Genomic DNA, 25863 nt, shown 5'->3' with positions numbered 1-25863 from the left:
TGCGCTTACCCCTCCATGTGCTCTGAAGATGGGGCTTATAGCAGAGGAAGACAGGCTCCCTTGTCCCAGGCCTCCAAAGGGGCCAACACTGTCTGGCAAGCCCCTTCCATGTTTTTGGTGAGTCCATTACCAGCCACAAGCTTTCCCAAACTTTTTGTCATCTGTCACCTGTCTAACGACCTCCACTTCATCTCTGCCCTCACCCTCAAGAGATGACCTTCCTAGATGGGGGAGCTAAGAGTGCTTTTTAAATTGGAGTTGACCTTCTGTGAGCGGCAGAGCAGTGAGGCAAAGAACACCTAGCCGTCCTGATACCCATCTTCCCCAAATGCATGATAGCAGCACTCTGAAGACTGTTTTGAGAATCAAACTAAATTAAGTATGTGTGAGTACTTTATAAACATGAAAGCACCATACAAGAAATATTAAGAAAGATGAAAAAATCTCTTTCAAGGAAAAACTTCAATTACCCTCATTTAAATTTCAGAGTTTCTATACAGTTTCTATGACTTAAAACTCTTTATGCTATACACAGTATGATTCCATTTTTATAAAGCTTAATATTATATTGGATAAACTATTCATATTTTTTAGAAGATATTTCCTTTTTGGGGTGCCTGGGTGACTCAACTGGTTAAGCGACTGACTTCAGCTCAGGTCATTATCTCACAGTTTGTGAGTTCGAGCCCTGCATCGGGCTTTGTGCTGACAGCTCAGAGCCTGGAGCCTACTTCAGATTCTGTGTCTCCCCCTCTCTCTACCCCTCCCCTGCTCATGCTCTGTGTCTCTCTGTCTCTCAATAATAAATAAATGTTAAAGAAAAAAAAATTTTTTTTAAATAAACAAAAAGAAGATATTTCCTTTTAGATACATGATTTTGAGAGTGTGGTTATTTTTGATGGCATCATTTTGTTTCATCTTTGAACTAAATGATTCCCTAGAGAACCTCTATAGCTCTAAGTGTCTCTATTTTATGATCTATTAATTGGTACTAGCAGTCAATTGGAGAATTTTGTTTTCATACAGTAAATTTTCCAGCCCATTTTCCCAGACTATCTCTTACCTATAAATTACAGGAAAAGGCTGCAGTAAATGTTTTGTTCCTAATAGATCCGATAAATTACCTTCTGGTGCTGTCGATTCATCTGAGTATTTGTTGAATAAACAGTAAAAATCCTGGTGTTAGCAAATGGACTGATAATAGAGAGCTAAATAAAATAGGTGCTGTGCTCGATGTTATCACATACACTGGGATCTGAAAACAAAATGGAACAGTGGCTGGATTTTGTTGTAGGGACCTGGTCTGGAGAGTTTAGTCGCTAGCGACCTTTAAATGGTAAAGGTTTTGAAGGCATGTCTCTCTCTCAATATATGAACTTTTTGGAATTTGAGATCTGTTGAAATCAATTCCCTTTGTTGTTAATACGAAACAAAACATTTAAAACATTAATCTCTCTGTAAAATGATTATGCCTTATACCTTGTCATTTAGAAAGAAATAAAGTTGAAACCAGGGGTTTCAATTCTGTGACTGCCTTTTATACTGTCCCAAAAGACCAAGCAGTTCTTTGCTTTTTTTTTTCCAAAACGAACCCACATTATTTATTTCATTTCTATAATTCCTAAAATGTGCTTGTTGCCAAGCATTCCATTTAAATGAATAAAAAGAGAGAGAGGGAAAAGCCTGTTTACTGGTCAAATTTTAGACCACTATGGAAGAGCCTTACTGAATTGAGACTAAAGTAATTGGCCTTAAATGTCAAAATGAGCTTGAATGTAATTAGAAGCAGAGCAGACATCAGAACCTGATGCCTACGCCAGCAGCAAATTACTTTCGGTAGAGCCTACACTTAAATATAATTTCAGGAGTAAAAGGAAAGATGGCAGAAACTCATTTGCAAAAGCCAGTGAATCCTTTTCTAGTCCTGAAGTGTCTGGAGGTGAATCCAAACATCTCTTTTCTTTCAAATGGCCATGCTTGGGTTCACTTTTACATATAACACCGTAAGTGACAATACAGACAAAAATCATGGATTTGTACAGTCTCCTAGGATTTCTTTCAGGGTAATTGTCCTTAAAATGACATTAAGGAGATATACTGAGTCGTGACTAGCATTTTACATGGTGCTTTACAACCCCTGAAGCATTTAATTGTCCATTATGCAGAGGAACTTGAGCAATAACCCCGCGAATTACTATTGTACATATTATACCCCATACGGAAGTGCAGGGGCCTTACATGATTAATCAAGGCCTGCAGGAAAGCAAATGGTGGGGCCAGGTATCTAGGCTGGTCTTAAAATTCCTGCTGTCCTTTTGAATATTGCAGGTAGTATAAATCTGAAGAACTAGTAATTGCTGACTTCTTTTCACAATCTAAATTACTAAAACAAACAGTATAATATTCAACTTTTATAAATTTTGAAAAATTTGTAGTATTTAAAATTTTTACCTTCTTTGTCTTACATAGTATCGGGTACGTATCAAGAACCGCAGGTTAAGCTCAACTGATTAATGGAAAATAGGTATCTGTAGTATTTTCTCCTCTTTGCTAAAATAAACTCCACTCATTAACATTTTTCCACATGGAAAGGACATAATGTTTTCATTTTCATGAGAATCTAAAATTACAGAATTTTAATTTGTTTTAATAATAAAAATATGTTAATCATTTATGACTTAAATGTTAAAGTGCCCATGTTACAGACATTTAAGGGAAAAAAAATCAACATGAACTGACTGAACTTAAATTTTTCCCCTAACAGTCTTTCTTGAGGAGCATGATATTTTTAGTTGAAAGGTATACTTCCCACCGATTATGTTAAAATAATTTTGAAATGCAGCCATCTCGCTGACAGAACAAACAGCTGTGAAAATGAGACCTGGAGGTTTATGCAAATAGGAAACTTCTGAATTAATTTTCTTCATAGAACAGACTTGTCAAGTTTCTGGGAGTATTTATGCCCTATTTCTTAATTAGTGATTTTGCTAATGTCAGTCATATTAAATTTTCATGATGTAAATGATGCATTTCATTGGCAAATATGCGCTATAAAATTGCAGATGAAAGTTGACGTTCTACTTTTGGTGCAATAAAGATCTTGTAACATATACAGAAGAAACAGTGCTCCTGAAAACACAGCTGTGTGTCCTGTTGTTAAACAAGCAGAGGATTTATTAAGAAAACTTCTGTAACTAAAGTACCATGGAGTCTACCTAGGAAATTTCAGTGTTTCCTGACTATTGGTTTGTAAAACAATGCTTAAGAACGAGGTTTTTCAGGGCACCTAGGTGGCTCAGTTGGTTAAGCATCTGATGTCAGCTCAGGTCATGATCTCGCAGTTCATGAATTCTAGCCCCATGTGAGCTTTGTGCTGACAGCTCAGTCTGGAGTCTGCTTTAGATTCTGTCTCTCTCTCTCTCTCTGCCCCTCCCCTGCTCACACTCTGTCTGTCTGTCTGTCTGTCTCTCTCTCTCTCAAGAATAAACAAACATTAAAAAAAAAAAATTATATATATAAAAGAACCAGATTTTTCTATTTGGTTTCGAACAGAAAGCAACTCTGGTCAGAAAAAGCTTAGAGGTTTGCATTAAAAAACCAACCAAACAAACAATAACCCTACATGTTAGAAATGGAGTGTGCCACTGTTTGCTCTCTTTGAATGGGATTTGATGCTCATCTTTCTTCACTAAGTCCACAAAAAATGAGCTAGCTTTACCGCAAATTATATTGTCTACTCTTCTATCACACACATAAATTTCCAAGTTTTGCTTCTAATCTGATAGTGCTTATTTAGTTCTCTAATACCTTGAAAATAGATTTGATAGTTGTTTACAAATAAATATTTAATTGAAATGATTTGACGTTAATAAAGCTGATTTTACAAGTCATGAATTAAAATTAGTCTTATTATATGACTAAAATTAGTCTTGTAGAATTTTTTATTTCTCAGGTAAAAGTAGATATACAAAGAGAAGCATTATATTCTACCATTCTTTTCTGGGTGTATATATGTATTTGAAATAAAACTGAACTCAGTTACAAATATAGTTTCTATTATGCTTTTTTAATATTTTATCATCACAATTCGTGTCGCCCATGGCTTACCTCATAAGTTAGGCTGTAAAAATACAGTTTTGATAACTGTATGATATGCCACCACATTTAAAATTTATTTAGACTTTCCAGATGGTTGGACATTAAGGTTGTCTCAAAATTTTCACATTAAATAATGCCACAAAGAGCATTTTTTGAAGATCAGTCTTTGTATGCATCTCTGGTTATTTTCTTGGAGTAGATTTCTAGAAATGCAACCATTAGATCAAAGAGTAAAAATGCTTTTTAGTGTCTTCATATATAATGAAAAACGGATTTCCAGAAAAGTTACACAAATGTTCACTGCCACACGCAATGTGTGAGAGGGCTTTCTGCCAGCAGTGCACATGACCATTAGCCAAAAAATAAAAATAACAAATAAATCTTGTCCATTCAACACTTTCTTCCTGACATGCATTATAAATTAAGGTTGTATCTTCATGTTTTCCTTTGATCTGAAAAATTATTTATAGTGGTTATTTTCGACTTGTTTGAAAAGTCAAGTGTGTTCTGCTTTTAGGCCTAGAAATTTCTTGATCATCAAGAAAGATGAAAGATGATACTTTCTTTTTGTTTTCTACATTTTCACACTTCACATTTCCTTGCTCTAACTCATCAGGAAGATATTTCGATACATAGTATGAGGAGACTCTGGTATCGCCCATATTGCTTGTTTGAGAACAATTTGCCTTGTAATTGTGATGCTTTCTTTGCCAAATGTTTCTTAATGCATGTTTGTCCATTCATCTATATGTTAACCCTAAATCACATTCTATTATTCTAGCCTTGTACATTTTCTTGTTAGTTCTTATCAATTTTTGATGATGTTCCTTACTGCTTTTTTTTAAACAACATCTATAATGTGGGGGAAATACTTCCTTAATAGGTTGTTTTGGGGATTACATTAGATATATGTGGATATCTATGTGTGTATGTATATATCTCTCTTTTTCCCTATGAAAAGTTCTTGTTCTGAGGGCCTCACATGTAAAAAGTCTCATATATAGTAATTATTATTATTGATAAATGATCCCTGGGGAAACGTCTTTCTTGACTTAGTTAGGAATAATTATGCTTCTCTAGGAAAAAAGTTCATTTTCATCTCATAATCATCTTTCATCTAAGTCTACTTTTGCTAGAAAAACTGGAGTCACACTTGTGCCTGAACTCCAGCAGATATGGATGTCCTCATGATTCACTTTTGTGATTTGAATTTCGTTTTTGCATTCATTGTAATTTCAATTTTGTTTTCCCTTTAGATTAAATCTCTTAAATTGTGATTAAATTGGATAAGGATTATAGCCAGGTCAAATAAAAAGGTCTTCCTCAAAAGAGTGCCCTTCTGGGACTCAGGCTTGGACTCTAAGGATGTTTTACTCAAGGAATAGTTCTGGTAACTGCAGTTCAGTGGACCAGTGATGGTAATACACAACAGGAAAAGACAGCTGTCTGTGAGTGATTCATACTGCATTAAAACTGCCCTTTAAAAGGAAGCGCACCAGATATAATTTTATCATTATGCCAATGATGAATCGCCACACAAAGAAATTCAGCTAGAAGCAAAAACAAACAAAAAAATCCCAACAACAATAAAAACAAAGAAACTCAAAAACCAAAAAACAAGCCATCTGATTTTATAGCAGGAAGAAAATAAAATTAATTTTAAAACTTTTTTTGGGGGGGAGATGGTGACATTAAGCTATATCACTAAATTACTCTGGATTTTAAAACAAGGTGCTAGTTTCTATCACAGCGCCAGGTCCAGACATGGATGAAGGCCTTGGATGGCCTAAAGCCTTTGATGGGACCAACTTTAAGAGACTGTAGAAGATATGACACAGTAATGGCCACACAGAAAAAATGAAACTTAACTCCCTTCCTGCCCTGATGCTGCTGCAATTCCTCAATCATAAATTTTTGTCTTTGGTCAATAAAAACGAAATTTTGTTCAGTGAAAATACCTCCTCAGAGAAATAACATTTCTTCCAGTGTAACTAACCTTCCTTAAAATAGCTCATCTGCTCTTCTCCAGGAAGAAAATAAGAAAGAGTGAAATCTTCCACAGCTTCCCTCTGTCACGATCCCAACCTCTGAAAACACCCTGTTGTCTGGCTCCACACCAACACTGCAGTTCCTTTTTCATCCATCCCTCCATGCCAGTGATTCTCCATGTCTCTGATTTACTCATTCTGTCTTCCTGAAATGGGATATTCTCATCTAATGCCGTTGCCCAAATTCTGATCTGTGGAAACCACATGCACCCCTGAAGACCACTCTTCAGAAAGCTTTGGAAGCAGACCCTTCCTCTTATTAAAACAAGTGATTTTTGGAAGCTCTGTGCTTAGCACATAGTAGGCTCCCAGAATTTTAAAATATTCTCCAGATAATCTTTGATGTCATATTTCACCTTTTGGCTTATTTGAGTTCTTTCTTATGTGTCTATGGGATAAGTTGACTTCTTCCTTATGCTCTTGACTATGTTACAAGTTAAAGAGGGCAGTTGGTATGTTTGTTCATGTGTGTATGCCTCATGGTTCCATTATATAGAGAATGTGGGCTAAATTACAAACAGCAACAAAACACATACACAATTTAGTTAGTCTTCATTGTGAATGGATGTATCTGGTATTTTGTGGAAAATGGATTTCAATGGTGTAGCAGATTAGGGGGGCACAAAATGAGATTGTGAGAATCAATAACTAAATTGCAACCAAATGCAAACAAATATGAGGCTTCAGATGGTGGCCAAGCCTCAGGGTGTATCTGTAGAAAAAAAAAAGAAACCTATCCATCTGAAAGATAGTCACTGGAGTGGGTTTTTTTAATTCTCAAAAATATATTAGTGAGCCTTAGTATCTGATCATATATGGGAAAAAAAAAAAACTGATTAGCCCTCCCTCCCCAAATTCTGTATAAAATGCAACAAGCATCCTGTTAAAGGCCTACTTAAGATCCCAAGACAATAATTGAAACCCTAGGACCAAAAACTAATATGCAGCTTGGGTCAAAAAAAGACAATCTTAGGGGATTTACAGTTTACAGTCTGTGGCAGACTTAGGTTTTTCATGTACTGTCAGGCATAAGGGGCAAAGTCACAGGCCCTGGAAAGATGGAGGTTGCTAACTGAGATCCTTGAGTAAGGCTGGATATTCACTGGACTTCACCAGAGATTGAAAAAAAAAAAATTTCCATCACAAAAGGAGATGATGAAAAAGGAGCTTGTATGTCTTGACCAGGGTGCACACATGTGGAATCCTATTATGACACAGCCAGCACAGCAGAACCACGGGGAATGGATAGATTAGTCAATAAATGGTACTGTGACAATGGGTTATCCAATGGAAATAAAATAAGATTGCTCCCTATCTCACAGCAACCACAAAAATCAATTCAGGTTAAATGAAGAGCTAAATGTTGAAAGTAACACACAGCCTGACAAGACCAAGTATGGCTGAGTTGTGAAGTAGAGAACATTCCTATGTCCTGCTGATAGTATATACACGGGGGAAATTGCGTTGGAATGCAATGCAAATTTATCAATACCTGCTGAAGTTGGAGGTATCTTTATTCTAAGACTCAGCAATTCTATTCCTAGCTACATACCCCCCAAAATGTTCACATGTGCACAAGCTAATTTGCAATGTTCAGATTAGCATTATTTGGAATTATAAAATATTAGAAACAAACATCGAAAACCTGCATGCATTCATTTTCTATTTCTGTGTTACAAATCATTACAAACTTAGCACCTTAAAACAATATTTATTTCTTATTTGTAGTTTCTGTAGGTTAGAGATGTGGGCACAGTATAACTGGGTTCTCTGCTCAGGATCTCAGACGCTGAAATAAAAGTGTGGGCTGGGCCGTGGTCTCATTTGGAGCCTCATTCAGATTGTTACCAGAATTCAGTTCCTATGGCTGTAGGACTGAGGATCCTGTCTTCTTGAAGCACACAGTCCCTAAAGGCCACCCACAGGTCCTAACCACATGACCCTTTACCATGACAACTTATTTCTTCAAAGCCAACAAGAGACTCTTGCTTCAAATGCCTCTTCAGAAGAGCCCAGTCCCTCTGAATGGGTCAGGCACACCCAAGATAATCTCCTTTTTGATGGATTCCAAATTAACTGATTAGTAGCCTATTCACATATGTGAAATTCCATCCTATTTGTGAGTCCTGCCCAAACCCATGAGGAATTCACTTACCATGCAGGAGAATGGGAAAACAAATTGTCAAGTGTTTATATAAATAGTGCATTATAAATATAATGCAATATATAGTTGCATATTATACTGCAAGGAAAATAAAATTTAAAAAATTACATGTACTCATCGGTAAATCTCACAAACATAGCAAAAAAAAGCAATTAGCAGAAGAAACAGTATAATATGAGACCATATAAGGTAGGTTTAAATTATGCAAAAAGATACGTGATTTTCAGTTGATGCTTCTTTATGCATTAAAGCATAAAGGAATGCACTAAAAGCCTAAACACAAAATTCAGAAAAGTGTTTCTCTATGAGCAAGAAGGGAGTGATGAAGAAGAGGCATTCAGGGCCTTCAGATGTGCTCTAATGTGCTTGTCAAGCTGTGTATGGCTACAGAAGAATACATTTTATTATTCTTTGCATGTCTGAAACATTTCATGAGAAAATAAATTAATAAAGTCTGAACTAATAATTCTACTTTTGAAGATAAAATGTATCTTGACTTGAGGCACCTGGGTGGTTCAGTCAGTTAAGTGTCTGACTCTTGGTTGCAGCTCAGGTCATGATTTCATGCTTGGTGAGATCAAACCCCATGTCAGACTCCATGCTGTCAATATGGAGCCTGCTTCAGATTCTCTCTCTCCCTGTGTCTCTTTGCCCCTCCTCTGCACACTTGTGCTCTCTCTCTCTTTCTCTCAGATAAATAAACTGTATATATATATATATATATATATATATATATATATATGTATATATACACATACACATGTGTATATACATATACGTATATATGTGTATGTGTGTGTGTATATATATATATATATATATACACACACACATATATACCTTGACTTTATTAGAAATGTAATCAGACTCTCTTAACTACATCTGGCAAAAATGCAAAAAAATTAAGGAGCAAGTTGTTTCTTTACATTTCTCAGTAATTCTTTCAGTACAGTTAAAAGCCATTTTGGTGGTGAGAGAGGGAAATTAATTTGTAATTAAGTGTTTTATCTCATTTACTGCTTATATTGTATAGCTGCATTGGATATGGTTTTATAAGTGAAAACTCAACAGAGCAAGTCATTTGCATTTAGAGAGTGCAAATTAAGAAAACATACGAAATACATAATATTAAAATACAAGTACCTGCTCTCATGGAGGGTAGTTTATTGCTTCTGAATAAAAACTCCCCATTGGAAGAACTGAGGAACAAATGAGGCCCATGGATTATGACTTTAGTGAGAGTTTACAAGGAATAAAGATATTGAGTTGGTGAAAGATGTACAGTGGATATTTACTGCATGTGTTTTAATAACTTAGAGGCAATTTGTTTTGTACAATAAGTGGAGAGATAAACTGAACAAAGCCTTAGTGAAACTGCATGCATAAGCTTTTGTCAGGCAGCTATGGGAAACACACAATTTGTTTTTGTTTTTGTTGAAGAAAGACTGGTGGCTCTTTCCTGTGCCAACCGGTGGTCTTTAGGACCTGCACGGGCTGTTCCATCATTAAAGGTTAATCTGATTGTCCTCCTTCTAACATAACCTATTAGTCCCAACAATAGTCCAGAACTACAGGATCCTGCCTCACAGCAGGACTTGATCTTCCTTGGGAATTCTACTTAGCAGTGAAGTGTCTGTTTGGTCCAAATTAGAAGAGAAAGTTATTGGTTGAGATGACAAAATGGTTTTATTAAATTCTATCAATATATCTTCCTCCCCCCCTACCCCCTCCATTAACAAATGTCAAGCTTCTCTTCTCCATCTCATGGGACTGTATGCTGAGGCTCCACTGGTTGTTTCCGCCCTGACCCTCCCAATGACTTGGATCCCAAGGCATTGGCATCAGCATCGTGGTACATGCTTTGGGAGAAGAGAGCACAGTGCTGCCACCCTCAAGATACTTGAGGTCTAGCAGAGGCAACAGGAGCTTGCATAAATATTGATGGTGTGTCACACAAAGTGACAACTGCCATAAACAGAGGGGGAGCAGGAATCCACTCTGTGCCAGGCCTTGTGCTGGCTTCTCTGCAGGTACTATTTGGACATCTTGGGAAGGAGCTGAAACCCAGGTGCTTCAGGTGAGAGAAATTAAACACCAGTCCTCCTCCTACCACGTGTCTATTTACATGCTCATAGGGTATATCAAAGCTTTAGAGATGAGAGATGTGAGAGAGAAACCTTGTCCAAATTCTGGGTCTGACCGTTGTAGTGGTTTTGTGGTGTTTCTCCAATAGTCATCTCCTCCCACATGACTCATCTAAGCCAATCCTCTTGGCTCAGCCATCTTGTGAATGATTCGTTTAGGAACAACCAAGTTACCCAATCCTGCCAATGAACAGTGACAGCAAGTGTGCTGGGGGAAGTAGAAAACGGTACCAGGATAAAGTGTCCTTGCTCCTTGCAGATGACCTTCTTCTTCCTCAAGATTTTATCACAAATTCTGGAAATACTGCACCCATTTTGCTAACACACTAAGACAACACATGGAGAAAACAACTGCAGTAGTTTTCTTGGGCTGCTGTAACAAAGTACCAAAAACTAAGTGTCTTAAAGCAAGGGACTTTATTATCTCACAGCTCAGCAGTCTGAAATCAATGTGTTGGCAGGACTATGTTCCCTCTTAAGGATTCTCCCAAAGTTTTCTAGCTTCAGGTGTTTTCCAGCAATCCTTGGAGGTCCTTGGTTTGTAGATGCCACTCCAGTCACAGGACTGTCTTCTCCACATGTGTTTTCATATCATTTCCCCTCTGTGTGTGTCTGTGTCTGTGTCCAAATCTCTTCTTTTTACAGAGTATCAGTCATATTGGATTAGGGCCCAATGTGATGACCTCATGTTAACTTAATCACCTCTATTTCCAAATAAGGTAATATTTTGGGTTACTTAGACATATATTTTTGGGGCACATAATTCAGCCCACAACAGAATTTCAGTGAAAGATTCAGAGTCTTGGCTTTCTGGTTTACCTAATCTCAAGTTTTGAGAAATTTCCTAATTGTTCAAGTTGATTGGGGTCAAGATTTCTGCTACTTCCTGCCAAAGCATTCTGATAGAATTATGCAGACATTTCAGATGGGATAAGGGTTAGGGAGATGGAGAGTAAAGGGGTTCCCAGAGGAAGGGGACAGCAGTGGAAGAAAGAATCTGGGATGTTGAGCCTGATACAGTGTGGAAGGATCACAGAAGTTTTCTTTGGTCTAGCATTGTTATTCATTCCTCAGTGAAAACCTATTCACTGGGAAGTGTTGTGCGAAGCATGGAGGATTTAATGAGCAAGATAGATGCCCTCTCTGCCTTTGGAAGATGTGATGGGGGAAATCCTGAAATATGAGCCCAAAGAGGTAACTGGCGATAGAGAAGAGAAGATACTGAAAACTCTAGCAAAAATGTGTGGTATCGTGAGGGAAAGGAAGACCTTGAAACATTTTAAACAGCAGAGTTCCAGGAAACAGTTTAAGTTTTGCTACAAATGGAGATGGGTCGAGAAGTGGCCAACTGAGGCAGAGACCCATTAGGGAACTTGTGGAATAACACAAGTGAAAATCCTTTAGGACCTCTCTGCCTTCAAGTGTTTCAGGAAGTAGCTGGGGTCCTTCAGTGTGGCTGGAGCTCTGTCAGAGGGTCAATGCAGTGGGCAATCACTTTGTGTACCCAGGCTGCTGTTTTAGGAATTCACATGTTCCTGTCAGGTCCTCTTAGAGGGTTTCACAGTGGGCTGCTGGGCCCAAGATACAAATCCAATCAAACAGTGTTTAAGTTCATATCCAGTCCTATTTCCTTAGAGAGAATATGCCACCCAGATGTCTGGGTCCAAATCTGGTTCACGAAAGAGCCACAGAAAAGCTCTTTTCCAGGCACAAAGACTGAGGCTGCTTTGCCAAGTCAGGCTGGCTCTGCCTCTGCCTCTGTTGGATTCCTTCAAGATGGGTGTTCTCCCAGCATCTCTCATGGGCGCACATAGTTTATTCTGCATTCCATAGCTCTAAGTACGTATAAGAAAAATCACATGATGCATCCCAAAGTAAAACAGGAACTTGAAGACTCAGCACTTGTTTTTATTATCTTTACTTGACTCCCACCATCTCGGAGGCTGGTGCCCGCTAACCATATTTTGTACACTTTGGCTAACACCATAATTAACCAACCTACCACAACACCCAACCCGTGGATAATGAGGGAGATGCTCTATAAGAAGGGAAGGGAGTAAGACCCATGGATGAGTGTCTGAACAGAAATCTACCATCGACTATCATGTGTTTTTAACCATCTTTTCTGATGATTTCCTGTCAGGCAAGTAGCACCAACGGATGATGCTTTATGTGACTGGGAATGATAATGACTACTTTTTGTAGCTGCAATGTTTTCAACATTTCTTGCAAAATTTGATTATTTTTCAGGGATTTAATGCATAATGCGTTCATGTGCGAGGAAAATTCTACTCCTAGTCATTTCACACATTTAGGCTGTCAACCCCGTCAGCTGCGGAATCACTGATTAGGGGGCCCCATAGCTGCCTGGCTGCTTTCATTAAGATGGTCAAAGTAATCAGGCAGAAAGGCACAATTGAGTAATTGGAGACCTGAAAACGTAATGCTACTTGATTACTATTATGGCTGGAAAATAGAGCAAATCCCAAGGGGCTAAGTCGGGTGGCTCTGAAGCAGCCTGATCTTTTATACAGAATCTAATATACCGACTTCAAATATATTGTATTATATAGAATATAACATTTAAAAATGCTTCTAAGAGTTGGATTTTGTATATTTTGTATGTATGGTATATTATTAAATCCACATAATGGTATGAGGAAAATGCTATTGTTACCTACATTTTAGATGTGAGAAAATAAAAGCTTAATGACTAATTTGTCTAGTATCATATAGCTAAGAAGTGAGGGAGCAGTGATAAGAAATCAGATCTGTATGACAAGAAGTGCAAACTCTTATCTGTGATGCCTTCTTATTACATTCAAAAATTCTTGAAAATACCTAAAATTTCTCTTTCTTTTTTTTCTTCTTCTTCTTTTTTTTTTTTTTTTTGGTAGCTCATTTAGTGGCAGAAAGTCAATCTAACCTAAGACTTATTTATTGTCCTTATTTATTCTTCTTTGCCCAAAGGCTGATGTTTTGCTAAAGAAACATTTGTGTATTGATTACAGAGTGCTGACTCAAACAAATTAAACCAAGAAGGGAGTGATATCACCCTTGTAATATCTAGAATATTCTGAACTCCAAAAGCCATCTGGCCCAAGAGGCTTTGGCTAAGAAATATAAAATCGGTGATGTGAGATTAGAGGAGACAGTAAAAGATGAAGATAAGATTTGACGTTAAGAGAAGACTGTGTACATAAAGAAGGGGACGGGGGGTGGTTTTCTTTTTAGGATCCCCTGTTCCTAGAACAATGGCTGGCCCTAAGTGGGCCTTCAATACTGTGTGCTGAATTAACCTGGGCTCAGAGATGGACTGTGACAATGACAGTCTCAGTGTCATTCTGAACGATGGCGCTCTGCAATTTTCATTTCCCCAGGGACGGGGCACACAAAGAGAAGGTGGGCTTAGTGACATCACTGTCATCTTTGCTTGCATGCCCCCAACCCTTTAGAAGAGCTGAGCCTCTTGTTGAAGACAATAGCATCCTATGTGGCCCGGCCCCAGGCACCGGAGAGGCTCTGCCCCACAAGCTCGCAGGGTGGGCTGCCATCCCCACACCACATTTGGTGCACAGTCTGTCTCTGAAGGGAGATTCAGGCAGAAACTCGGCACCCCCCACTCCAGGTGGCCATGCTCTTAGGAACAGCCACATTCCTAGCTTGGGTGCTTCTGTTCTGAGAGTCACATCAAGAGGCCTCAGCTGAGGCACTTTTCCGTATTCTTCCTGCCACAATACACTCACCCATCTGACACTCACCCAGTGCTGTTCAGTGTGGAAAATGGAATGCTGGGAGCCAGTGGCTTGTACTGTGGTAGTAGGAAAATAAAGACTGGCTGTGACTCTCAGTTTGGCTTGCTGTCCTACATCACCACCTCCACGCAGGACGTGTCAACACTTGTCTAAGAGCAATCCTTGTGCCTATGCTCTGGATGCCCTCTTCAAGAACCCTTTGCTATCGTCCTCTGTGTCCCCTACATCTTCAACCTCACCTTCTACTTGCTTGTTCTCAACGAACATTTAAATACAACCACACTTTCATCCAACTTAACCCTTCCTTGGTCTTGTATCCTCCTCTTACCATTGGCCTTGCTTTCTCCTTTACCTTCTGGAACAAGAAAGGCTCACTGCAGACCTTTAGCATATTCTGTCCCCAAACCCAGGACACTGTGTTCCTCCACTTTGATTGTCTATGTACAACTGTTCTTTAGTGACTGTTCCAAGAAGCCTACTTGGACGTTTCCATTCCTGGTTACAGATCTTAGTTCTGGGTTCTCAGAGCACCTTGTGCCTGCCTCTATCATGCTTTGCATTTACTTACTTGGCACGCCCTTCAACTGAGAATTTCCTGAAGACTGGGGATATAGTCGTGTTTCTGTCCTAAGATCACCAAAATTGCCTGGCTCTTTATACACACTCAACAAATGCTTGGTGATGCATAACAAATTTAGCACGAGCTTAAAAAAAATAATAACCAGCCTATATAAGTCTACCATTTTGAGTACAGACACTTTTGCCTTCAAAGCTTAGTTTTTTAATGTTTATTTCGTTTTTGAGGGAATGAGCATGAGCAGAGGATGGGCAGAGAGACAGGGGGACAGAGGATCTGAAGTGGGTTCTGTGCTAACAGCAGCGAGCCCAATGCAGGCTCGAACTTGCAAACCATGAGATGGTGACCTGAGCTGAAGTCTGACACTCAACCGACTGAGCCATACAGGTGTCCCACAAAGCTTATCTTAAAAAAATGAATTAGGGGCGCCTGGGTGGCTCAGTTGGTTAAATGTCCGACTTCGGCTCAGGTCATGATCTCACCATTCATGAGTTCGAGCCCTGTGTCGGGCTCTGTGCTGACAGCTCAGAGCCTGGAGCCTGCTTCAGATTCTGTGTCTCCCTCTCTGTATGCCCCTCCCCCGCTCTCACTCTGTGTGTGTGTGTGTGTGTGTGTGTGTGTGTGTGTGTGTGTCTGTGCATGTCTGTGTGTGTCTATGTGTGTGTGTCTCTCTCTCAAAAATAAATAATAAATATTAAAAAAAATTAAAAAATAATATATGAACTGTGAAACAGATTTTGAAATGTCAACTTTCAGAGACACAAAAAACAAATTTTATTTTAAGATTCTGCTAGGGGCACCTGGGTGGCTCAGTCAGTTAAGTGTCTTGACTCTTGGTTTCAGCTCAGGTCATGATCTCACAATTTCGTGAGTTTGAGCCCCATGTCAGGCTCTACACTGCCAGTGTGGAGCCTGCTTGGGATTCTCTCTTTCTCCTTCTCTCTCTGCTCCTCCCCACTTGTGCTCTCTGTCTCTCCCAAAATAAATTAACAAACTTAAAAAAAATACTCTGCTATACTTTCATCTATAGGTACTAAGAACTCTAGCTTTAACTGGACTGGCTTTAGCCTCTCATTTTATTAGACTATTTCCAGAATTTTACAATTGAGGTGTAATCTAACAGTGTTGAAAACGGGCTCAAGTGCCTGCACCCTGCAAAAGAGACCATTTTAAATATTAAAACTGAATTATTCCAACTTATCAAAAATATGCCAGTATTTTTGATCCACTGTTAAAGGGATATTATTTTGATGTTAACCATTATTGCTAAAATGGGAATGATGGATTAAATTGACTGCAGTTTTTATCCTTACCCTTGGAAACGTTGTAAACCTGTCCAGTTCTTCAACAAAGCAGAACATCTGAAGACTAATTGCTGACATAACAATCAAGAGGCTGGCAGTAAATACGACCAAACTCCCAAGCTTTTTTCCAGGACCAAATATCTTGTACACAAAGTCTTCTAATGCAGGTGAAATCTTAATAAGTCGAACTACCCGAAGAACCTGTTGTGGGAGAGAAAACCATACGTACTTTTACTCACACTGAATCTTAAACAAGTTCACACTAAAACCTCATTTTTCACAGTACTTCATAAAATCACACTTTTCCATGTGAGTAGCTACAGACAAAAAGTAACACTACAATAACTAAGATCTTGGTGTATCTCAGTGCCTGCCTTTCTGCCTTTTAGCCAGAGCTCAATAAATCCTGAATGAATGAAGGAAAATGGTGGTAACAAAAGCTTTTTTACATATAATGTGATAATTCAAAGTGCTATTACTCTTTCTTTCTTTCTTTCTTTCTTTCTTTCTTTCTTTTTAGAGAAAGAGAGAGGGCATGCGAGCTGGGGAGGGGCAGAGAGAGAGAATCCCAAGCAGGCTCCGTGCTGTCAGCACAGAGCCCAACATGGGGCTTGATCTCACAAACTGTGAAATCATAACCTGAGATGAGATTAAGAGTCACATGCTTAATCGACTGAGCCACCCAGGCACCCCTCAAAGTGCTATTAACTAATACATATTGTTGAAATACAACTGATATTTTTCTTATGTTCAAATGTAGATGAAAGGCTTAATCCAACATTAGCTATATGTCTCATAAAACAAAGCTTCCTATATATTATTGTACATATAGACTTTTTTTTTAAGAATCTACTATCAAAGAGTCCTTACTTATGCCTGAGAGTGATACCATAATATCCATTCCATCCTCTCTTTAAATAATAGAACTATCAGAATTTTAGCGTAACAAGTGGCTAGCAAGGACTATAGACTACATTTTCCAGCCCCACTTATAGCTAGGTGAACTTAGCCAGTCGACTAAGTTCAGATGTAAGGAACATGAAAAGAAGTAATTTTTGCAACTTTTGGCACGTTTAATTAAATAAACTTGCCCTGGATACTCTTTATGCTTTCCTCTGGCAGGGAAATTGAAATGAATGGAGTAGCCCCTTTGGACCAGAAATGGAAGCCTTGTATGGAAGCTAACAGATTCAATCCACCTCAACAGGCAGGCTTCCTGCATGACTGTGTGGAGCAGAGCCACCTACTTTCCCTGGACACCCACCAACTACTGGAGAGAAACAAACTTCTGTCTTATGTAAGACTTGCATTTTTAGATCTTTGTTATATCTAAATACACACACATATTTAGATGTTTTGCATATATATAAAGGCAACTCTCCATAGCTTACTGATTAATAAATTCACTTGCTCTTCACTTTAACAAATACTGATTAATTATTATGTGCCAAACATTGTGTTGGACAAATAAGATTCAATGTTTATAAATTACAGAGGGAGTATAATATAAAGGCAAAGCTCCTAAGGGCATATTTATAAGATTAAAAGTATAATTTAGTATGTAATTCAAGGTTGAAATATAAAACATGGAAAAGTAGCAATTTTTCATTAAGTCTGAGATGTCAACATTTTTATATGTGCCTCTGAAAAATAAAAAGTGCTCCCAATTAAAGAATGGCATACCACTGATTATAAGACAGATTCCAGATTAAGAGATAGGAAATAGGAAAACAGGAAAACTATAGTCTTGGCACAAATAAACTATGGTAAGTGAAAGGTTGTCCAAGATGGTTTGATGAGAGCTTAAGGTGACTGTGAATGCTTTTTAGTAGCAGAAAATAAATACTCTTCAACAGAGTAAGAGCAGGAAATGCTTTTAAAACCTAGTTTTTAGGGGTGCCTGGGTGGCTCAGTTGGTTGAGTGTCTGACTTCAGCTCGGGTCATGATCTCACAGTTAGTGGGTTCGAGCCTGGTGTCAGGCTCTGTGCTGACAGCTCAGAGCCCGGAACCCGCTTCGGATTCTGTATCTCACTCTCTCTTCACCTCCCCCTCTCATTCTCTCCTCTCTCTCTCTCTCTCTCTCTCAAAAATAAACATTAAAAAAATTTTAACCTAGATTTAATTTTTACACATATAAAATAACATATGTTTGGATTTTTCCAGCATCCCTAGCTTCCTACTGTTCCTGATTTTCTTTTGACAAATCATTCCTGCTCCACTCTTGGTCCATGAGGACCAGAAGGGACTCTGTGATGTCCATGATCCAGGCCGGGAGGGAGTATTCACAATGACCTGAATCATCCTCAAAACTTTTGTTGGACCTGTAAGAGGTGTGCCATTTTTCATTCCCAATTCACATTACTGTGAGCACCACAGAAATCTTGAGCTCTGGGAGCCATCTTTGCCACTACATGGAGCAAAGCTAGCTTAGGAATAACTGACACAGAAGAAAAGTGAGTGAGGAAATAGACTGAGCCCCTGCGATTCCATTTTAGCCTCTGCATCATGCCATACTTGAAGCCACTTTTACTTCCTTAGACTTTGAATTAACAGAATATATTGTGGTGAAATAATAGGAATGTCTACAGAATCCAAATGCAGCCACATGACTAGTAAACTAAATGGACACACATGTAAAGAAGTTGAGAAAATGTATATTTTCTTGTTGCTAATTTTAATTCCTCCCTGCAATACTGAAAAACGAAAATTTATGTGAAAAATCATGTTGTTCCAAGTAAACATTATGCTATATACATGGTTAAGCTACCAGTTTTCTGTTTGAATTTATATATATTCCCAAATCAGAACATATTGCACTCAGGTCATCTTTCCAAGTAATAAGCAAATAGCTTTATCATAAGAACTATTAAAATATTTGCATTCATATTAATATCCTGAATAATTATATGGAAGGATTTCACATTCTTATCAGATTTGTTATTCTCAGATATAAATGATTCAGTATCTAATTGTTAATAGCTAAAATGAGCAAGTTTACAGGAACAATTTAACTGGCTTATAGCTCAACTTTCAATACAGTGTGTTTTCTCCACTTGTATTAAAACCATATTTAAAAGATTGTCTAGGGGCGCCTGGGTGGCTCAGTTAGTTAAGTGTCTGATTTCAGCTCAGGTCATGATACCGCAGCTCGTGAGTCCGAGCCCCACGTCCGGCTCTGTGCTGACAGCTTGGAGCCTGGAGCCTGCTTCGGATTCTGTGTCTCCCTTCTCTCTCTGTCCCTCCCCTGCTCATGCTCTGTCTCTCTCAAAAATGAATAAATTAAAAAAAAAAAAAAGATTGCCTAAGTAATTTTGAGCCCTATCCCAAATTCTAATAAAACATCCTATGCACATCTGTGCAATTTTGATAAATTAAAATTTCATTAGTTGGAAGAAGCAGAACTTAACATGATTCCTACATGGTCGATTTGATCAGCATTTTGAAAGGGGAAAGCCTGCATCCTTGGAAAGGCAAAGTCCTTATCAGTGACTCTAGTTACGCCTTTTCATCTATTTGGGGATAAATATGCTTTTCACTCTGTTTACCCAATAAAGCCTTTTGATTTGGTGCTTCCACAGACAGGAAATAAAGTAAACCATACTCTCAAAGATAAGCACTGCAGAACATTTTGTGGTTATTTCCAAAGCATATTTTCCTGGTCACATTTCTAAGTCTATCTCTTCAAGATCAGTCTGCTAATTACAAGTGAGATACTTCAGAAATTGTATGGCCAAGAATATGGACTATGAAATTAAATTTCTTAGTAATGCGTTTCCATCACTTGTTTGTTATGTGGTCTTGAGCAAGTTATCAAGGGTCTTAGCACTTCAGCTTGCATGCATGCTCTCTGTCTCCCAGGATTGTGGTGCCTAACCAATAGCATGATGCTCTCGGCCCAGTGCCCAGCACATAGTAAATGCACAATAAATCCCAGCTGATGTCATCATAATTATCCGGTACATCAGAGCTGTAGCATTTTGTAACACTTTATTTCTTCCTACAGGACAATGGTGCCCTATGCTCATTCCAGTCCAGCCATGCTGGCCTTTGTGCTATTCTTCGAACACAGCAAGCATGTTTCTACCTCAGGACAGTTGCCCTGTGGTTCTCTTGGCTTGCCCTTTCATTTCACTCAGTCTCTGCTCAAAAGCAACTTCTTCAGAGAGGGCTGCCATGAGCAACCTATCTAAAATAGCTCCTCACCCTCAATCTCCATCCTTTTCACCCTTGTTTCTCCTTTACTGAATTTCCAGAACTTTATTCCACATTCTTTTGTATCCTTGTTTGTGAACTATTTGCCCTCTAGAATGTAAGCTTACTGAGCTAGGGCTCTTCCCTGCATATTTACCTCTGTCCTCCGTTTCTGGAACAGTGCCTGGCACATAGTAGGTGCTCAGTAAATACCATTTGAATAAATAGATGAAGAACACCAATGATTGCTCTCAGAGATAACTGATGTTATAAAGGGAGTCATTTTGTACTAAACTGTTGACTTCACTTAAATACGAAAATGTGAAATTCACTAATGGAAGCCAGGCCGCCAACACGATGAGGAAAGGCCATGTCAGATGAGAAATGTGAGGACCCACAAGGGAGATCAAAGTGGACCCACGAAGAGCCAATCTGCTCAAGACAGTCAGTTCTTATATGTGAATGCGCAAAAATCCTTGTGACACTTAAGCTTCTCCACAAAACAATCCAGGCAGTGTTTAATTATTTCATTAGGGAAATATAAACATGGTCAAACAGAGAGAGATACAAATGAAAATCACTTAACCATTAACATAAATTAAACTGTTATCGATTATAATCCAGAATCAAAGATAACATTAAAGTTGCAGACTGGGGGCGCCTGGGTGGCGCAGTCGGTTGAGCGTCCGACTTCAGCCAGGTCACGATCTCGCGGTCCGTGAGTTCGAGCCCCGCGTCAGGCTCTGGGCTGATGGCTCGGAGCCTGGAGCCTGTTTCCGATTCTGTGTCTCCCTCTCTCTCTGCCCCTCCCCCGTTCATGCTCTGTCTCTCTCTGTCCCAAAAATAAATAAACGTTGAAAAAAAAAAATTAAAAAAAAAAAAAAAGTTGCAGACTGGGGGCACCTGGGTGGCTCAGTTGGTTAAGCATTCCGTCTGTTGATTTCAGCTCAGATCATGAAATCACAGTTTGTGAGTTCAAGGCCCACATCGGGCTCTGTGCTGACAGTGTGGAGCCTGCTTAGGATTCTCGCTTTCTCCCTCTCTCTCTGTCCCTCCCCTACTCTCTCTCTCTGTCAAAAAATAAACTAAAAGAAAGTTGCAAACTCACTGAGTTGCGTACTATGTGACTATGTCTATATATATATAAAACTATTAGAACCTTGCACACTAATTTTAGGTATTTTGGGAAAAATTGACTAATATAAAAAAACTAGACATAATGACTTAATAATCTGTAATAATTTGGTTTATTTCTTTCCTGTCATTTTTCCATTTATAGGTATTTTACATATAAATATATAGCTATAGATATACATACATATAACATATATATGTTATATAATTTTATACTGCTTTGTGTTTAAATAAAATATAATCATATTATTTTAATCATGTCTCTGAGTAATTACAAATTCATCATTGTCATTATTTTTGTGGTCAAATTCGCATATGACTTGCTAAGCTATTCCTCAAATGTTTACCATTTTAAAAGTTCTCATTTTTTTTAATCTCGTAAACAATTCTCAAATAAATATCTTTAGATTCAAAGATTACTCTATTTCTAACTTTTCACTAAAAAATTATCTGTGAGAAAGTATAGAAATTTTAAAACCATGAATATATTTTGTATATGTATCCTTGCTGAAATAGGGACCAATATATTTTTTTAAATTTTTAAAATGTTTTTATTTATTTTTGAGACAGAGAGAGACAGAGCATGAATGGGGGAGGGGCAGAGAGAGAGGGAGACACAGAATCGGAAACAGGCTTCAGGCTCTGAGCTGTCAGCACAGAGCCCAACACGGGGCTTGAACTCACAGAGTGAGAGATCATGACCTGAGCCAAAGTCAGAAGCTCAACTGACTGAGCCACCCAGGTGCCCCGGGACCAATATTTTTCTTAATTTGGTTAACTTAATAGGTCTATAAAAGATATTTTGTTGTTTTCATTATCAAGCATATTTCCTATAATTATCAAACATATATATTAAATACTCATGTTGATTTTGTGAATCTAGACAGCAGTGCCCAAGAGCATACAAAGGCATTATTGGGAAGTACATTTTGTACCAAGAGTTTTAAACATGTATATATCTCTTGCCCTACTCATCTCACTTATTATAACCAAGCCTATGGATATAACCCAACAAATGACAAAGGGCTTATGTCCAAAGATGTTGATGTACTGAAAGCTTGAACCATATATCCTTTGTGATTTCAGTATGTTTGGCAATGATTATTAGAGGCCTAGCTTTTAACCCATGTGTTTACAGGATATTTGTTATCATTTCTGTGAATTATATTTTCATGTCCTTTCCCTAGGTATCAGAAGTATAGAGTTTCAGGTTGCAGTCTGGCAGCTGAAGTTAAAACTGCTCTGAAAATAACAGCTTTGCAATCTCTAATAAATAAAGTCAGTGAAGTTGGAATGCATCTTTTTTCATCTTAGGAGAAAATTTCATCTAAAATATCTCCACTGTGAATTTTCAGAAGTTTTAAAAACAATGTTATAATTTATGAATGCACTATTTTTGGCACTGAAGATGTCGCTGGGCCTATCTCAAGTTTGTGTTTATTATATAATAATTGTATATAACCATTTAATATAATTATGTATAGTTATTATTACATAACTGGTATTTCCTCTGGAAAGAAACAAATTCTACTGACAAATAGACATTATTCATATTACCTGAAAGTATGTGAACTGAGAATGATAAAGATCTGGATATACATGAAGAGTAGTTCCAATTACTAGCAGTAGCTCAAATTTGTGGAGAGATGAGCTAATATATCCAGTAAATCCCAAACACCATATCTTCAGAAGTGCTTCCAAATCAAAAAGTACTGTAAAAGCCACCTGGAGGAACAAAGAGACAGGGAAATTGGAACGTAAAACTGTAATTTATTTCAAAATGCCTCATACATTTGTTAGTGTGTAAATCTCAGCTGCTGTTATATAAAATGAAAAGCCCACAACAATCTAGAATGACATGTTATAAAAAAAATTGTTTTGAAAAACACCAACTAGAACACAGAAGACCAAAAACATCTAAAGCAATCAGTAAAACGTGTTAAAGTGTTAAATGTTTCTAAGTGGTATTATTTCTTTATTATTCACTATCTGATATTATTTAAAAGTCATCGTCATTTATTAAATTCTGTATACACAGAAAGTCTGCATTTTCCATACTTTATATTTTCTAAAGATAGTTTCTATAATGCATATGGCATATTGTAAAATGACTTGCATCTTACTAAGCATCATCAAACTAAAATAAAAAAGTGTAGATCTAATTTATGTTTTGGGCCACATAAACAAGCAAAGAAATATGGATTCTATATCAAGCATTATGTGTGTGTATATGCACACATAAATTAATATATTAATATGATTTATGCCTAGAATATTAATTAAGAAAATTAACAATGCATATTACTGTATTAATAAATTAGTATAACCATTTAATCTATCACATTAATTCTATGAATTTGCTATTACTAATACCAATATTATAAAAAGTACTCATAAACACAGCATGTTATTTTTCCTTTACTTGTCCAATGGGTAAAAAAACTCATTTTATAAAAAAGTTTGCAACTGGAATGAAAGTGTGTAATATAAAATTAACTTATAATTAAAGAGCACAAGAGTGGGTGTTGGAATTAGTCAAACATACCCTCTGAGAAGATACCAGAATATTTACTGGAAAATAGGAGTAGTGGAGAGCTCCCTTCTCTTATTCTTGGCCAACACAGAGTATCAGAAGGGATTTTTTTCTTACTCATATTACATAATAAAGCCATATGTGAAAAACCTACAGCTAACATCATATCCAAAGTTGAAAAGTGGAAAGTCTGCCCCTAAGATCAGGAACAAAACAAGGATGTCCGCTCTCACCACTTTTATTCAACATAATACTGGAAGTCCAAGCCACAGCAATAAGGCAAGAAAAAGAAATAAAAGGCATCCAAATTGGTAAGGAAGAAGTATAAGAACTAGAACAAACAACCTTAAAATTTTTATGGAACCCAAAAAATCCTGAATAGCCAAAGCAATCTTGAAAAAGAAAAAAATAGGAGGCATCACAGTCCCAGATTATAAGATAGACTACAAAGAGGTAGTAATCAAGATAGCATCATACTGGCACAAAAATAAACACATAGATCAACAGAACAGAATAGAGAGCCCAGAAATAAACCCATGATTACATGGTCAACTAATCTATGACAAAAGAGGCAAGAATATGCAGTGGGAAAAATACAGTCTCTTTTCAACAGTCTCAATTGTGTCAGAAAGTTGGATAGCTTCCATGTTGGATACATAAATATCTACGATTGTTATATCTTCTTGTTGGATTATTCCCTTTATGATTCTATAGTGTCCTTCTTTGTCCCTTGTTATAGTCTTTGTTTTAAAGTCTATTTTGTCTGATAAAAGCACTGCTACCCTAGCTTTCTTTTCACTTCTATTTTCATGATAAATGCTTTTGCATCCCTTTACTTTCAACGTCCATACATCTTTAAGTCTGAGATGAGTCTCTTATAGGCAACATACAGATGGGTCTTGCTTTTTTATCCATTCTGTCACCCTGTGTCTTTTGATTGGAACATTTAGTCTATTTACATTCAAAGTAATTATTGATAGGTACGTACTTACTGCCATTTTGTGACTTGTCTTATGGTTGTTTTTGTAGTTATTCTCTGTTCCTTTCTTCTCTTGCTATCTTCTCTCAGTTTGCTGGCTTTCTTTAGTGACATATGTGGACTCCCTTCTCTTTATTTTTTACATAGCTATTACTGGTTTTTGGTTTTTGGTTATCATTATGTTTGTATCTAAAATCTTATGCACATAGAAGTCTATATTAAGTTGATGGTTGCTTAAGTTTGAACCCATTCTTTACTCTGCTCCCTTACACATTTTTATGTGTATGGTGTTATACCTTACATCCTTTTATTTTATGAATCCCTTGACCAATTTGTATAGATATACTTAATTTTACTGCTTTTGTTCTCCCTAATTTTTTAAAAAAGTTTTTAACATTTATTTATTTTTGAGAGACAGAGAGAGGCAGATCATGAGCAGGGGAAGGGGAGAGAGAGAGAGAGAGAGAGAGAGAGAGAGAGAGAGAATCTGAAGCAGGCTCCAGGCTATGAGCTGTTTTGTTAACACAGAGCCTGATGTGGGGCTTGAACTCATGAACTGCGAGAGCATGACCTGAGCTGAAGTCGGACCTCAACGACTGAGCCACCCACCCAGGCACCCCTGTTCTCCCTACTTTTATTACTCCTACTTAGGGTCTTATTTTTCACTCAAAGAATCCTTTTTAACATATCTTGTAGAGCTGGTTTAGTGATCATTAATTCCTTTCATTTTTGTTTGTTTAGGAAACTCTATCTTTCCTTCTACTCTGAATGATAGGTTTATTGGATATAGTATTCTTGGCTACAGGTTTTTTCTTTCAGCACTTTAAATCTATTAGGACACTCTCTTCTGGCTGAAAAGTTTCTGCTGAAAAATCATCTGATATCCTTATGTGGTTTCCCTTCTTTGTAATGGTTTTCTTTCACTGATTTTATAG

The 25863-nt window shown here is 37.6% G+C and overlaps 1 protein-coding gene across 5 annotated transcripts in view; it reads right to left on the bottom strand.

Annotated features, from left to right (window-relative positions):
• Positions 1-25863, bottom strand: part of NALCN (sodium leak channel, non-selective) — a 300559-nt gene that overhangs the window by 139312 nt on the left and 135384 nt on the right. For all 5 annotated transcript variants that reach the window (XM_040487132.1, XM_040487128.1, XM_040487129.1 and 2 more), the window contains 2 exons: positions 22974-23141; positions 16100-16291 (listed from right to left, as the gene is read on the bottom strand). In XM_040487132.1, the coding sequence (XP_040343066.1) occupies positions 16100-16291; positions 22974-23141 (360 nt within the window). The remainder of the gene's footprint in view (positions 1-16099; positions 16292-22973; positions 23142-25863) is intronic.

The sequence above is a fragment of the Herpailurus yagouaroundi genome, unplaced genomic scaffold, assembly GCF_014898765.1.
Source record: "Herpailurus yagouaroundi ecotype Mexico unplaced genomic scaffold, PumYag 164, whole genome shotgun sequence".
Lineage (NCBI taxonomy): Eukaryota > Metazoa > Chordata > Mammalia > Carnivora > Felidae > Herpailurus > Herpailurus yagouaroundi.
Note: the sequence above shows the minus strand (reverse complement) of the source record. Positions and strands in the feature narration are given on the sequence as shown.